A 16,919-nucleotide genomic window follows, 5' to 3' on the forward strand; every position below is an offset into this window, starting at 1 on the left:
GAAACCAAATACAAAAAGTGTACCCTGTCAAACTAAACCAAAGTGCGACGCTTTCTGGAAAAGGGGCTTTTGTGAGATGCGGTGAAATAACACGCGCCCGCTCGTCCGGGAGGAGCACTCACTCGTCAAGCGGCGACGTGCCACCGGAATCGGCGGCGAGGTTTCCGAGGAGAGGGCTTATTTATGCAAACAGGCGTACAGGCGCGCACAGTAGGAATCTAGACAAGCCTTGTAAACAAACACACACCCACACTAAAAAGCACACAGGGGAGGCGATGTGAGAAGCAGACTGTGAAAACTGGAGTCGGCGTGCCCGAGCAGCGCACACACAAACACAGGGAGAGAGAGAGAGGAAGAGAGAGAAAGGGAGAGCACGGGCGACGAGGAAAAGTAGGAGCGCTTTCCCATTTCAATTCGCAACAGCTGGTGTCGAATTAACACATTTACCAGTGTGCATTTGGAACAGATTAAAATTGCTTGTGTGGCGTGTGACTGTCTGCACATTTTATGTGTGTGTGTGGCAGCAGATGAGGGCCAAAACAAGAGTGTGTTTGTGTGTGGGAGTGCCTGCGTATTAACAGGACGGATCAGGCCGGGAGAAATGGCAGAGAGAGGGGGAGAGAGGGAGCGCTCTAGCCGACAGCTTTAGCTGCTGCCCTGGGCCGTCTCTCTAAGCCCTGTTTAGGAGGCTTTGGAGCTCAGATAGAAATAATCCCCCACTCAGACGCGCACACACACGCATGCACACACACGCGCACACACGCACACACACATACGCAGGCTAGAAAAGCCGTGCGCGTTGGCGAGCGCACACGCACTCCCGTCAAGCCAGACAAACAAGTGCGCACACATGGCAACAAGCGGCGACAGCACATTTGCCTTGACACGAAACCAAGCGGCCGCCTACGCACGCCAGCGGGGCTGAACAAAAAACACACACGCACGCACACACTGAGGCTCTCTCCCGTGCGCTCGCTTCCACGCGGCAGCATCGGCACGGCACCGTGACAAACACTTTACACACTCCAGCCCCTTCGCTGAAGGCAGGGAGGAGGATGGAGGGAGGATATGAGCCGGGGCGGGGAGGAAGGGGGGGTAAATAGGAGGGGGAGGAAGGTAGTTGGGGGGGGCAGGAGGGGAGGCTAACAAATTAATAGGAGCTGGGGATATATACAGCCGACGCAGCCGAGCGGCGGGAGGAGGCGGAAGACGACAACGAGAGAGCAATTCATTCCTGTTTTATCCCCCGTGCGCTCTCGGGAGAAAGGCAGAGAGCGGCGCGTGTTTGCTCAAGACAGGCGGAGAGAACGAGAGAGAAGGAAGGAGGGAGGGAGAGCGGGTGGTGAGCAGCTTTGTGTGATGGAGGAGAGGGAAAAGAGGAGACGGAAAATCGCAAATTAGGGGAAGGAGCGGCGACAAAAGGCGCTTGGAAACGAGGGAGAGCGGAGCGGAAGGGAAAGTGACATTTACCGAGGCATGGAGGGGGCGGGATCAACTCCGTCAGTTGACAGCGTGAGGAGGGGGGGTGACGGCGGAGGAATGGACAGAGGGGTTAAGAAGGGGGAGGGGAAGGACGAGGTGGAGCGGCGTTGGAGAAAAGCCTTTGAGAGACGTTGACCCTGTAATTGACCTGCGTCTCTGCCAACATCGCCGTGGCGACAAGCAGAGCCGCCGCAGCTAATCACTTAGTAACCCTGACCTGTCAATCACGACAGCGGCTCTACGTGGAAAGAGGGTGGGTGGGAAGTGGGGGCTTGAGGGCGGAAGACATGGCGGACGTGAGGGGGGGTGGGCCAAGAAGTAATAACAGGGCCGAGGTTATCATTTACTGGACCGCCCGCCCCCTCACGCCAACCCTCCCCTGACAAAGCCCCGACTTTAAAAAAGCCAATAAAATGCTCCATGTGGCCGCACACGCACACACACACAAATATGCACGGACGCACACAATCTTGCTCGGCTGCTAGACGGATAGCGGCGCTTCTAAGAGCTGCTGATAAGCAAGAGCGAGAGAGGAGGCGTCGAAAAGATACGAGTGACGCCGCTATGCAAATACAACAAGACTTGCGGGTGAAGGTCTACACATGCGTGCTTGTTGGTGTGTGTCTGTGCGTGTGCGTGCCGTACCTGTTGATGAGTGGGAAGATAGACACCAGCAGGTAAACAGACGGATACCACTTTAGTGGCTTGATCTCCTCGGCCAGGGAAACCTGCAGTGGAGAAATTCATGTTTAGCTCCCCTCAGACTGCTTGCTCGTATGTCAATAGTACAAACACGGAAGAATGGACTGGGGTCATCCAGCACATTTGATGGCTTTAGAGGTCATATCAAAAGAGGGACCATAGCTGTGTGAAAGATGCGAGTGAAAAGTCAGGATTGAGATTCGCGTAGCTTTTTGGCCCATCTTTATTCTGCTCTGTGTGAAAGGTACTGACAAGGAATGGGGAGTTGAAGTCGACCCATCAATTTCTCTGTGTCAAAGATGGGAGGTGGCTGGGTAAAAGGGAATTGCAGAAAGCCATGATTGAGATGTGAAGACGGTCTCCTGCCCCTTGGTATTGACAATGTTTTCTTTGACGCTCGCTGTTCTGTGTAAAAGGTATCGACGTGGAATGGAGACCTGAAGTTAACCTGCAAATTTGATGACCATGGGTGGAGTATCAAAGGTGGGATGGATACAAACTGAAAGGCATCTGAGGTCATATGGAAGCGGGGTAGCAGACTAAGCACGGTAGCCAAAGCTTCACCCTCCATGGGTCACTTCACCCAGCTCTTCTTGGGGGATCGAGCATTGTTCCCAAGGCAGCCAGGAGTCTTTCCAGCGTATCCTGGGCGGTCCCCAAGGCCACATGTTCCTGGTCGGACGTGGCGAGAACAGCTCACCAGGGAGGTGTCAGAGACGCATTTTAACCAGATGCCCGACCCACTCCATTGGACTCCTCTCCATGTAGAACTACAGCGGCTCCACTCTGAACCCCTGTTGGATAACGGAGCTACCAACGGCTGCTTGTGTCGGAATTTTTTTTTCCTTCACTCGAAACCCACAGGTGTGGGTGGGAGAGTAGATCGGCCTGTAAATCAAGAGTTCTGCTGAACTCCTCGGAGACAACATGATGCAGTCAGCATAACTACAAATTTTGCACCAATCCACATGTCAATCTGCTGCTCATTTCATCCCTTTGTCATGAAGATACTTTAACACTCGCATCTGAGCAGGAACTCATTCCTCAGAGTGTGGTGAGTGTGATTCCCTTAATCTGAAACAGACCAGCACCCCGGTCCATCAATCTAGAGGCACTGTGCCTGATGTCTATGTGTAGTTGCAAAGGTATGTCAAGTAAGACAGCCTCGTAACACCCAGAGCCTTTAGGAAATCCCAGAAGATCTCATCTATCCCCAACACCCCGCCACCAAGGACCTTTTTAACCACCTCAACTTCAGAGCTCACACAGCCTACCTATTGGAAGACGTGTCAGTGGAATTGAGATCTTTCAAGTACTTTACCAATCACCCACATCATCTTGCGTTGGGGTCAGAAAGCCACGTCGATGGTTCGCCTCTTTGTTGTCCTGAGACACCAGATGGTGGACGAGAATTTCCTTTCCATTTGATAGTTCTTTCTGGCCTCACCGAACTCCTCCCACACCCAATTTTTTTCCTTAGCAACTGCCAAAGATGAGTACCGTTTGGCCAGCTTCTGGAATACCAGAGCCAAAAAAGGGCAGATGAGGACTGCTTGTTCAACTTGATGGCTGCCACTGTTATGTCGGCCAAGGAGTTGTGGATCACCACCACCACAGGCGCCATACCACCACCGAGAGCTCAAGTTTCAGGAGGCCAATAGCCTTGTAATAGTTTAGGCCTACCAAGTCTGATCCCCATTTTCATTCTCTCGCAATATTGAAGCCAACACACCACCGAGGAGTGATCAGTGGACGCCCATTTCGTGTCCAAGGCACGCAACCTCCAGTCCGATGACGTTGACCACAGAGTCGATCGTTGAACTGCTCTCAAGGGTGATCTTATTCAGTGTGCATACCCTTATTCTTATTGATGGGATGCTATTTTCACTCATTTTCCAGAACTGCTAGTTTGCGTGAAGGGCACCGAAATTGAATTGCCTTGAAGCCAACTCAAGTTTTCCCGCTTCAATGGTCGTTTAAAAAATGGAACAGCGGCTATTGGAAGGGAACAGAAGAAAGTCGAAACTGGGAAGTGGAGACAGTTTACTTCCGAGGCGCCTTTGTGGAGAAACATTTTTTCCAATGTTGCTATTTTGTATCAAAGGAAAGGAAATTTCTTTCTCGCACACGTTTGTGTAGCAATTGCTGGATTTTTCAGTTCTTTTGATTGAAGTCAACCCGACAATTTCCCAGCTTTTTGTCTATTGTTGTATGGAATACTTCTGAGGCTGACATCTAATTATCTAATTGCGGGATGCCGCATCACTGCATGAGCGCACACACACAAACATGGGAATGTCCCGCTTTGGTGGGTGCCGTGTGAAAGGCACGAGATGAAAAATGTTCTCTGCGCTTCTGTTACGTCCCTGATATGGCAGTTTTGCTGAACCTCTGTGAAAGGAGATAGTGACCAGCAGAGGCGGAGCAGGAAAGCCATTGTTAGGTATTTTCCAAACACAAACACACAAAGGCATACAGGCGTCAGCGACGGCGGCGCGTTCACGGGCGCACTGGTGCGCTGAGGCAAACAACAAAGGCCAATTAAAATCTAATAAAATATTAACGTGCTGATAATATGCAATATCCACACAGTTATGGGGAGAAGCGGCGCGTCCAATTAAAGCCAATTGGAAAGGGATGAATTCAATATCTGGTGGACAAGCGGGCAGGCGGGCTGGGAAAGGCGGGCAGGGGTGGGGGGAGGTGCGACGGCGGCGGCGGCGGAATTGAGGAGGCGAGCGCAGCGCCTGGCGGTGGAGGGCTTTTACAAGCTGTTATCTAATTCCCGGGAGAGGAGGACTCGTGCGTCCGGAAAGAGGCTGAGAAGCGAGGCCCCCGGATCGATTTTCTGCGCTCTGCTCGTCAAAACCTCACCCCCCCCCAGCCCTCGCACTCCCTCCCTCCCCTCTCTCTCCCCCTTCCCCGCAGGCTGAGGCGCAGCAGTCAAGCCGGAGCAAAGCCTCCCTCCCTTCCCTTCTTTCTTCTTCCTCCTTCTCCTCGCAAACACGCAGCCAGTGGCAGGAGGCAGACCCACGAGCTCTGGCCTCTACCCCTGCATGCTGGAAATTAATTAGTCACCAGAAAGGCCCTGGGGGGGCGAGCGAGCGCCGACGCAGGCTTTCCAAACAATCCAAATGAAAATCACAAGATCCCCACAGTGGCGTTTTATCTCTGCTTGGCGGCAAGTATTTAAAGCCAAGTTTCCACAGCGCAATGTATGCGTGTTTTCGGCAGTGACTGCAAGACCCCCACTGGGGGCCAAGACAAGTTTAGGCCTATTAGCGTTGAGATCTGACATCATCGGCAGGCAGGCATGCGTGCGTGCGCGAGCTCATGCGTGCACGCTCTGGCAGGAATGTCTCATCGTCTGACTGAAAGGGCAAACCACGAGGCTGACGGATCCGACGTGATAGAGGACATTGCGGGAATGTCAGCACCAGTGAGCCTCCACAGGACGGGGAGGGAGACGGGGAGGGGGGGGATTTGGCGTTCCAGAAATGGCTCTTAAAAAGACAGCGCAGCCAGAAGGGTGATATAAAATTTTAGGTGAGATGTAGTTACAAGCATTTGAGGAATTCCGGTGCGCTTACAGACAGGATGTGGAAGAGCGAAACGGAGATGGAGGAGGGGTAAGACGCAGGCGAGGGAGTGCGGCTAAAGAGCCTCGTGTTTTTAATCAAAGTCCCTCTGTAGCGCGGACCCCCGCACGTCTGAAGAAGCGGAGGGGAACGAAAGAGCAATTATGCGAGGCGGGCGCAGCGGTCCCGACATTAATGACACATGCTAGACTGCAGAAGGGAAACAGGGGCGGACCATCTGGTTCGCCAGCCTCCCGTGTCACGGACGCGACATCGGGCTAGCTTCGATATTTTCAAAAACATTTTCAAATCAAATGTACACGCTGAAATACCGAATCTTTTTGATACATTAAAAAACATCCCTTTGAAATATATTTGCCAACTGCATACCGAAACAATAGGTGGCGCTATCACCCTTTCTTATGACTTAAGCCAATCGGAAAGCCATAGAGAGTCATTTCAAGGAAAAGGCACAAATGACGGAACGGAAGCCGAGGGTCCATACAGTAAAAAAATGATGACTTTAAAACTCAATTGTAATCATCTTTCCGCGTTGAAATTTATTTCAAAATTAACGCAACTCCTTGCAATTTGGCACAAAGTTTTAGAGACGCTCTCATTTCTTCTCTCAGACTGTTTTCGCAGCTGTGCTCGCCAAGGTCGAGTTTCAATGTCAAACATGTCCGACAACAGGGACGTTGGGGACTCTGGCAGGAAAACAACAACAACAACGGCGAGAAAATGGAAATTGGCCAAGCGCAAGCGCGGAAACAATAAAACGACACAGCTGAGCGAGCACTAATGCTGATTATATACTAGCTGCAGGGCTGATGCCCATAAAAGATGTGAGTTGTCAAGAGCACTCATCATGTGCAAGCGGCCCGGAGAGACAAAGCGGGGTCTGATTTTTAAACGGACCTGTTCAGACCTGATGTGAACGCAACCCACCAAGGAGCTCTTCACAAGCACGGAAGTGCCGAGATACTGACACTGTCCTTCCGCTCTTTGTAATGCTAAAAATCAAACACACTGACCTGAGGCTGGGTAATTAATCAATTCTATGGAATAATTTAAATGAGATTTTTTTTTGTTGACTTGTCCTGTTTACACTAACAATAGGGCTGCGAACAGAGGAGGAGGGGACTAGTTTACAAAACAAAGTCGGTTGTAGATTCGCCAATTTGGTCACGATAATAAGCTCATTTTCCGAACACCTTAGTGATTATTTTTCGAAAAAAGCTACTAACAAGTGGAATGGAAAACAACACGCAGTTTCACACAGTTGTCCGCATAACATGAATGAGCTCCGGGGAAGGCAATCACAGTCAAATGGTGCTGAACTTTACCAAAGACAGGGTGCCCATTTGCACGTTACAAAAGCAGTGATTCATCGACCGGCAGGAAGATTTGAACACGAGCTATGTGCTGCCTCGCTGCAAATATTTTTGCAGAAGCTTTGCTCACCCATATAACGCTTCACGACAGAATAATGTTGAAAAGCTAGATGGGAATGCAGCATTAGATCTTACAAAGGGACCAGCTGAGCCAGATTGTTGACATATTCTGACAAATGGAATAGGCTTTGAGATAAGACAATTTTTTTGCTTTGACTTGCAAGTCAAATTTAACATATGCACTTTAGCTCATCCTTTAATTAGGCTATGTGCACACTGCAGCTCAAATCACCATAGGTGTCAGATTTTTTTTTTTTTAAGACCATCTCGATGAGCCACTTTCATGATCCTAGATCAGATATGTATGGATTAAATTTTTTGACTGTAGTCTGAATATATATCTGACCTGGACGTCATCATGCGATCTGCGCAGACAGGGTGATGTGAAGTTGTTTTGAGTAAAAGTATTGACTTTAATTCAATCTCAATAGAAGCATAAAGTGGACATTTGTGGCGCTAGTAGTAATTCAGCGATTATTCCGCACGGCAATGGTGTGATGTCAACTTTTGTGACGTTTCCATGAAAAGGGATTGAAACGCCTCGCCTCATTCCGCAAAAATACAGTATTTGCATCTCTTCCCGAATTGCTCCCCTGTGGGTATGAGATGAAAAGATAATTCACGGCGCCTACTCGCTGGACGACATTTCCTTCCGCAAATACTACTTTGCGAGTAACGTTGTCACTTTCTTCTGCGAATGTGGGTCACTTTGGAGACGCGTGAATTCACATACCTGAGTGACTGAGGTCACGTTTAATATGGGATGTGAACTGACAAAAATCAGAATTGAGCATTAGGACCTGCAGAGTGCCTTAGTTTGCCCTACTGTTTTTTTTGGGGGCAAAAAAGAATTTGACGGGCCAAGGAGCATAGCGTACATGTGCGATGACGAGGTTCCAATTGCGTTGCTGCTCCAGGCAAACTCGATAACGAGCACACCAAACACCAAACGAGGACGACCGTTTGCTCAGCTGGCTTTTTTTCAACCCAATGGGACCACACTGTTGCGTGTGTGACTTAAATCCTCAAAGCTGGATACCCCATCGCTGACCCGTTTTGCGGCATGTGTGTGCGGGTGAGTGTGTGTTCCTGTGCGTTCAAGCATGACCTCCAACAAATCAGTCAAGACACACACAGATGTGTCGCAGCCGCGTGACTGACGGCGCAGATAACTGCCGACACTTGTTATGTACGTCATCGCTCTCCAGACGCACACACAAACCACACACACACACATACAAAAAGAGGTGAGGGGGGGGGAGCGGCAGTCAGGCTGACTCAGAGAAACAGAAAGACGGAGGAAGACGTGTTGACGTGAACGGAAATAGCCAAAGACAGAGGTGCGCCGAGCCGGAATCGCTTTCTGTCGTTTACACTTGCTGGTACACACACAGATGCGCACACGCAGACGCACACACACATGCATGCACGCAAAGCCCGTGCACACAAACGAGAGGCTTGGCAAGCGCAATCGGCAAGGCTGTTGTTGTTGTTTTAAAGCGTCGCAGCGCGTGCATAAATTCTCATCAATATTCATGCGCATGAACCTGGCGCGCTGGTTTATTCATGCCGGGTTGCGCGTACAAGAGTGACAGAGGCGGAGGGAGCGAGGGGCAAGAGGGGGGGAGAAAAAGCGGTGGATGGGGAGGGGTTAGATTGTGAATTGGGGGGCGGCTTAAGAGACAAAAACCACCATCGACTTATTTGCACTCTGCCCAGGCGTGTGTGTTGTTGACACACATTGACACACAAGCAGCAACCGCACCCCCCCACACACACAAAAGGGTTACACCAGTTCAGCATGCAGTAATTACAACTGCCACTTAGGGGCAGCATTTACATAACCTTAACCCTAACCTGCCCTACACACCTTAACCCCAGAGGCAGGCCGAGAGGGCGCAGCCATTCAAGAGAAATGAGGGAGGAGGTTGAACGAGCGAGCGCGACAGGCATTTGCGGTGTGGTAACCATGCGAGACCGTGTTGGCGTTCGCATTTTAATAATGGGGCTTGATTACGTTGAGAGGCTAGAGGAGATGCGATGATAATTAGCAAACACTGGAGCCTCTACGGTCCAACACATTCCAGCGCAGGATAATTTGTTTGGTTCTCCAAACACTATTTTTTCCCCCCCAAAGGAATTAATGGATATACAGTGGTTTAGGAACACCCCTGATCAAGGACATTGGTTTGTGAACTAAAGACAAAACAAAGAAAAATAGCTCGATCTATTATTAAGAAAATACAATGTTTAAATGAATAAAGACAAGTAAAAAGGTTTAACCCAGTTTTGTCAAACTTTCTCCCTCAATTTACTCCTGAATCTGATGTGTGCAACTTGGCCACCGGGGGCAGTATGAGACAGCCGTTATACTGTGCTGGCGTCTCAGCTCCTCACACAGCTTCTCAGTATAGCAGTAATATCAGTCGTTGTTCGTGGAGGATGAAGAATATCTGCTTATTGTTATCCGGTTGTCTACATTGATGGCTGCTCCATTTGTGTTGAGATATCAATTGCTGATACCTATTCATGGAGCTGAGTTTTCAATGCACAATGTTTAATTATCTGTTTTATGTTTGGTTTGACAGTCAACATTAGCTGAGAGTGGCAAACTGCCGCTTGAAGTGAATTGAATTGAGTCACCTGCCACCGTGCAATCTGTTTCGGAGTCAAGGCAAAAAAAAAAAAAAAACACAAATGGATTGATCAACGGCTCGTGTGTCAGAAAACGCAAGTCGGGTCACTCATATCTCAAAGCAACACTGTATCTTATTTTTTTTGCTTTAAACTAGCCCCAAGGAATTGAAAAGTTTTATGTGATTGTGCTGTTAGGCAGCACTGGTTAAGTGTTACAGTTCTGTCTGCGTCAGCTGAGCTCTCACTGGATGCGTGCCACCACGTTTTGTTTTTGCCTGGATTGTTTCATCTGAAGCGCTGTAAACGTTTTGCCTTGTAGTGCAATGGGGGATGAGGTTCTATCCCCACGACAGCAGAATTTTAGTATTCTGATCGGTCACCGCTGGTGCATGACAAGCAGTGGCGTTTAGCGAAATGTATTTTTGGATGCAACCCTTGCAAAAAGATGGCTTTAACTTCATTTGCATTCGGTTTAATGGCAAAAATAGCTGTGGTTTGGGAGTGTCGAAACAAATTAGTTCATAAACCAAGCTTCTACTCTAATCGGTTCAAACTGCCACCATTGCAAAACCTTTATGAACTGCAGAGCCATTTTAAAATGAGCTTTTTACATTCGGAAATGTTAGACAAGTGTAAAAATAAGTTAACCATAATGACATTACGTTAACACTGGTGAACACGCATTGTGTCAATCTAAAGTCGGGTACCTAATCATGTACAGGCCAAATTATCGCTGTCTGACAAATCTTTCACCACAAATATAAATGAGAAGGAAAAAAGAGTGAAACTTCAATGCATTTAGCAGAAAAGCTAACACCATGCTACAGTCTTGGTAATGTATGAGGTGTGTTCTGTTGGTCATCTTGAGTGCACCACACAAATTTAGAGTACTCAGGAAAGAAAATCGGCATTCATCTGCCCGGCCCCAGCTTTGATGAAGGTGCAGAGTGATAATTGCTTGTGTTTGGGAGGTCAGTCGGTTCACACAAACTAAATGCAGCTCAATTTCCAGTGAACACTGTTATTTTATCATCATTAGCATTAGTAAATTTATTAATATTATACTGAGAAGCCAGGTCAACGAAAATGAATTTCTGCTTCTATAGTGATCATCCTATTTTCCCGTGTTTCAAAATTCATCCAATTTCAGACTTGATGGATTTAATAAAGTCGCCAATTATGCGTCACATAGGTCAGCGCGAGAAGCTGCAATTCTTTTGACGGACCCATAGACATCATCACAGTCTTACTTACGGCCTTGGCCTTCGGAAAAGCCATGGAATTTATTTCAATTGTGTTACCGGGCTAAGAGATGTGTGCTATTTTACCAATATTAATGTTTTGAACTGGAGTGCAACTTTGAATTTCATTCTAAGGATAATTAGATAATTATTGCCTTGTTTCCTAATCATTGCTTTCAATAGACTCCCGCAAAAATGATTAAGAGCTGTAATATAAGCTCCACAATTTATGCATGGCAATCATATCTGACGTAGAAAATGCTTGTTGCACAGCGACCATTGCTTTCAATATCACAAGGCAAGTGTTATAAGTATGAAACATTCCACATCACAGGTTATTATGAGAAAAAGTGGAAATAAAAATTGCCTATTTTAAACATTTTGATAATCAGATTGACTTCTACTCCTCCAATTTCGTGGGTGTACTTTATAACGACAAAAGGTGGGAAAATGCTGGCTTTTACATGTAATGAGGAGTTCTGTTACAATTCTGACATCTCAGAAGGTAAAAATAATTCTGGGTCAACTTTTCTCCTCCATTACACGTCTTTGCAAAATGCCGACTTGGACGGGCAGTGTGAAATGTGGTTTGGTGACAACTCGGATACTCTCAGAAGCTGAAAACGCTGGTCTGAAATTTTCCACTATTGGTGTCTATAGCGGCAAGGAAAATTGACAAATGCTGTCTTTGAGAAGCACCATAAAATGGTGTCCAGAATAAATCCTTTACATGTACCTCGCCATGCTCCCCAGCCCCCTTGCTGTTTCAGTAAGGTCAAAGAGATGCCACTGACAAGCGAGAAAATTTCCAGGCTGATGTCGTGCCTCCTATTCCGTTTCGGTTTTGATCATACAAAACAGGCACACCACCAAAAAAAAAACAAAAAAACAGCCATACCAAAAAAAGAGCTTCTGTTATAGCTCTGATAGAATCTCCGTGGAAAACTGCATATTTGACTTTGCCCTCCCCCCAATTCAGTCTGGGTACACAAAAGGGCCGCAGAACATTGGGGAAAACGCCTGCTGTACGTTACAACTTTGACATCTCAGTTGGAAAAGCAAATATTTCAGTCAATTTCTTTCCTGCCTTTCCGTTGGTGCATTTTATGCTGGATAGCGAAACAGAAATGAGGGGGGGGGAAAAAGCCGCCTTTCACCGGCAGCGTGAGATATGGTTGGAGCTCTTCCACTACCTTAAAAGCTGAAAAATTGCTGGGTTGACTTCGTCCACTCATTCCGTGCAGGTGCCGATTATACATAATAACAGCACAGAACATTTACGAGCAAATGCAGGCTTTTACAGGCACAGTAAAATTTTAAGAATGAATCCTTTACATGTGGCTTCCCATGCTCCCCCGCACCCTTTGCTATTTCAGTAAGGTCAAAGCGAGGCCCCGGCAACCTCCGACTTAAACGCACGTTTATGTGCACATCCGCATTCATATACATGCAAAAGCACTCGCGCTGAGGCGAGTCAAGAGGTCAAATCACTCCCTGCTGTTTTTTGAAACCAGCTCAGCGTGACTGCAGGAACTAATCCCGCACACACTCTGATCCTCACGTTCGCTCTGTGTGCGTGTGCGGCGGCGAGTGCGTGTGTCGGGGGGGAAGTGGCGGTCAGACGGGTCATTCATTACCTTTCGTCTCTCTCGCTCCGGGTTGAACGTTCCCAGCCACGACTGCATCTGCGCAGAGAGGACACAAAATGGAGGTTTTATTTGGACCATGCCTCCAAAAACAGTGTGCTTCCGTTACAGCTCTACATCTGAAGGCAGAAGATTCATGGATCAACGTCACCCACCTTCCCCCCCCAGCTATCACGTATAGGTGACTTTTATGGAGGACGGGAGGTACTCGGAAAATGGCAACGTGATAAGGACTTATGTTACGGCTCGGATACATGAAGAGTTTCTCACAAAACGGAGGAAAAGTTTCATTTGGCCATTCTAAAAACATCTCACATCCCAATTCGATCTTGGTGCCATTTATATAGAACAGTGACAAAATTGTTCCGTCGAAAACAACTGTGAAATGGACATCGGTTATGGCTCTCTTTGGACATCCGTGTGTGTGCAGTTTAAACACAAACGCGACGGCGAGAAAGGCAGTGTGTTAGGGGCTTCAGTCACGGCTGGAAATTGCTGAGTTGTCTTAATTCCATTCCGTGTCAGTGCAGCATATACAGAACAGCAAGACGCAACGTAGGGAAAAAGACCTGCAGGCTGCGGAAAAGGAATACAACTTTCAAAGAGCAGCCTTAACGGCCCCGAGAAGCACTTGACGTGACGTGAGAGAGCGCTACACCCGGCTTGTATAAAAATTAATTGGAAAATATTGTGTGTGAGAATAGTGCTAATTTATGCCAACCTTGACAAACCTAATTATTAGCAGATGCACTGTCAAACCATTTATCGCCCCCCCCCAAATAAAATAAGGCAGTGTTGGGGTTTAAACAAGTCCTCACTTCCGATTGTGAACACCAGACCCCCGAAAGTCAGTGATGAAATTAAATTCTATTTTAAATGTGTCTATTTCTCAAATGTCTTAAAACACATGTTAAAAAAAATATGTGAGGCTACGGTGGTGCGGTGGGGGGGATTCGCCGATTAATTGATGGAATAATGGATGGAACAATTGATTCTAAATTGGAAAGTTGGACAATGGAAAAATACGGTCCCCAGATTCCGTGTTGGTGCCGTTCCTATAATGCTGAACTCAGCAAAAAAGGCAACAGAATATCATTGTTTTCACAAGCGGTATGAAAGGGGCATCTACGGTCCGATTTTTGAACGATGATGATGGCAGTGTGAAAACTGCAACTAAGCAGGAAGGACAGAAAATGGAGGAGAGGTTTGATTTGAACATTTGGAAAAGACTTGCCCTGCAATTACGTATCTGCGCCATTTATACCGGACAGCGTTAGGTGAAGAACAGCTGTAAGAGGCCTCCATTTTGATGGGCACAGAATATTTTCAGGTTGGCTTTGTATTTCCAGAGAGCAGCTATGCAACTGGGCTTAAAATTGGCGACAATGCAAAATACTTCACTCATTAACCCATTCATGAAGTGAGCACTTCTCACCATGACAGCATCTAGACATGAAGTGGGAAATGATCAGCATCCGTGCACATGACGTGACACCGGGAAAAGGGGAATCTTTGAAGATGTATTAAAGAGACAGAGGGGGGAAAAAATTGAGAGCGAACACAGCAGACGGCTTCCTCCGGAGAGAGTACGGGAATACATTTCCTTTTGTCTCCTCTCTGGGGGAAATGCAGGGAAATGTCAACAGACACACACATGCACACCCAAACACATTGGCGGTGGCGAAGGGAGTCAGGCGTTTTATGTAACACAAGGACCGTAATTTCTGGACTATAAGCCGCACCCGAATATAAACCGCACCAGCTAGAATTATGGGAAAATCCAGTTTTGTTCATATATAAGCCGCACCGGACCGTTAATGTCTAATTTCCATATATAAGAGAAATCATACAAAATCAAAAAAGTCTAGAAAAATCCATCGATATGCCGTACTGGACTATAAGCCATAGGGTTAAAAGCTTGTGCAAAAAGGAGCAACTTATAGTCCGGAAAATACGGGAGTGTTGCACAGGGTACCGGGAAAAGTATAGAACAGTGGTATCTTTTGGCATCAAAAACGGTTTGATATCATTTAGTACAGGTTTTTACAAAAAAGGCAGCTCTACCGAAATTTGTAAAACGCCTTCAAGTGCCTGGTCTACCTCCTTCTGCATGTGTGCACTGTTCAAGTCCAATGTAAGCAGTCGCCCATCTGCCCCTTGTTGAAAAACTTGACACGCAAAGTGCCATACGGAACTTTTTGACGACAGCCATGGCAAACCGACCGACATGGCGAAGCCTGTCTGTAAGTCTGTTTTAAACAACCATGGCTCGAGGTAAGCACGCGTCCAATCTGGCCAAGCACTTCGCTGACCGCCTTCCAGTGACTGGTTGTGATGCACATTTAACACTTCCCTACAAAAAGTAAGAGTGTGAATAATTTTGTTCCCAATTTGTTGACAGGGTATTTAACTAGACATTAATAAGTCAGGGATTATTTTTGTGTTCAATAGTGTTTAACAATGTTTACAGTACCGTTTAAAAGTTTGGGGTCACCCAGACAATTTAGTGTTTTCCATGAAAACTAACATAATTGCACAAGGGTTTTCAAGGCTTTTCTAATCATCCATTAGCCTTCTAACACAATTAGAAAACACAATGGACCATTAGAACACTGGAGGGATGGTTGCTGGAAATGGGCCTTTATACACCTATGTAGACATTTGCATTTAACACATCAACATATTCCTGATTAGTTTAAGGTTATCCTAATTGAAAAAAAGAGCGATTTTATTCAAAAAAATAAGGACCCCCAAACGTTTGTACGGTAGTGCTCATGTTAGCTTGAATGCTTGAAATGTTATTTTCTGATGAAGCATATCCTATTATTAATAATAAGAACATTAAAATTTCTTTGGTCGGTTTTATTTTTGCAAATATTACAGATTTTTAGATTTTGCTCGAGGTACTGTTTCCGTACCGGTATCGGGGTACTTTAGTAAAAATGTTGGTATCGCGAGAACACTAAAAGACATCCGAGGCAAATCTTTGATGGTGGGGGGCAGTGTGATACGTGCACGCACACACAGTTACACCCACACACACACATGCACAAAAGAAATCAAGAAGGATGCGCACGGCTCCTCCGTTCAGCTATTTATTAACTTCATGTTGCCATGGTTTCCGGGCGCCCTGACCGTCATTGCAAATGCGAGTGTGACCACGGTGTGTTTGCGCGGCGGCCCCCTCCGCCGTCCACGCCGAGTGCCGCTATCCATCAGAATCAACAAACGCCGCCGCCAAGTCTCCAACGCGCCTGCCTGACCTTTGCCGCAATTTCTCTTAAGCCACGCCACGGCGAGCGAGCACATCAGCAGATTAAGTGTCGAGATGTGATGGAGGGAAGGAACAGGCACGGACAAATCACATCCGTAAACACTTCAACCGCGCTATAGGACCACCCTGTCGGGCCTGATAATGGTTCCCTTGCTGATTTCTCCCCGTGGGTTTTTTGCAGCTTTAAAATTGTAAGGCATACTCAGGTGTTACTTTTTGAATACTTTTTTTAAAAATTTTTTTAGAAAAACTGAAGACATTAACCAGCAGCATATGCGTGACATGCTATTCTTAATGTGACGTAAACATCTTCCGTCTTATTTTTTGCCATGTTGGCTTTATTTTATTTGTGAAAATCGAGAAAAATAAGAAAGGAAAGGATGAGGGGGTCTGGGCCACTCTTAAGGCTCAGCCACCGAAAGGGTCTGATAAGCCATATAGAAAATGGTTGGTGTTTCTCAGGCTGCGCAAACTGGAGGTCAAACGAGATAAATTAACACCCCAAAAACAAATCTCAAAGGCTTTTAGCTTGGACATGGCCGAGGAACACACAGATGGAGGAATCATAAATTACATTCAATTTAGTTCTCAAGCTGCACATAGCCCTCCAGTGTTTATTTCTTTAAAGCCACGGCGTCGACACAGGCTTGGAAGACTAATGAGCTACGGCGTAATTATCTCCCGCAATCTCGCTGCCTCGCAATGTGAAAATGTCTCCGTCCAGCCCGCGCCGTCTCTCCCCTCTCCCTCCCTCCCTCCCCCGCTCGCTTCTTGTCTCTCCGTTGAGCGAGGCGCCACCTACCTTCGCCGCTTTCAAAGCTTTTTGAGATTCTTTCAAGTGAGACAGCCTGCAGCGGAGAGGGAGATAAAGGCGCAGCTCGTCATAAATGTGATAGAGGATGCAA

General features: G+C 47.0%; 1 protein-coding gene across 4 annotated transcripts in view; it reads right to left on the minus strand.

The window, feature by feature from the left end:
• LOC148394020 (cyclic AMP receptor 1) overlaps positions 1–16,919 on the minus strand; it is a 65,236-nt gene that overhangs the window by 19,077 nt on the left and 29,240 nt on the right. For all 4 annotated transcript variants that reach the window (XM_088382372.1, XM_088382371.1, XM_088382373.1 and 1 more), the window contains 2 exons: positions 12,732–12,779; positions 2,128–2,210 (listed from right to left, as the gene is read on the minus strand). In XM_088382372.1, coding sequence (XP_088238498.1) covers positions 2,128–2,210; positions 12,732–12,779 — 131 coding nt within the window. The remainder of the gene's footprint in view (positions 1–2,127; positions 2,211–12,731; positions 12,780–16,919) is intronic.

The sequence above is a fragment of the Syngnathus floridae genome, chromosome 8, assembly GCF_059516105.1.
Source record: "Syngnathus floridae isolate MCC-2025c chromosome 8, RoL_Sflo_1.0, whole genome shotgun sequence".
NCBI lineage: Eukaryota > Metazoa > Chordata > Actinopteri > Syngnathiformes > Syngnathidae > Syngnathus > Syngnathus floridae.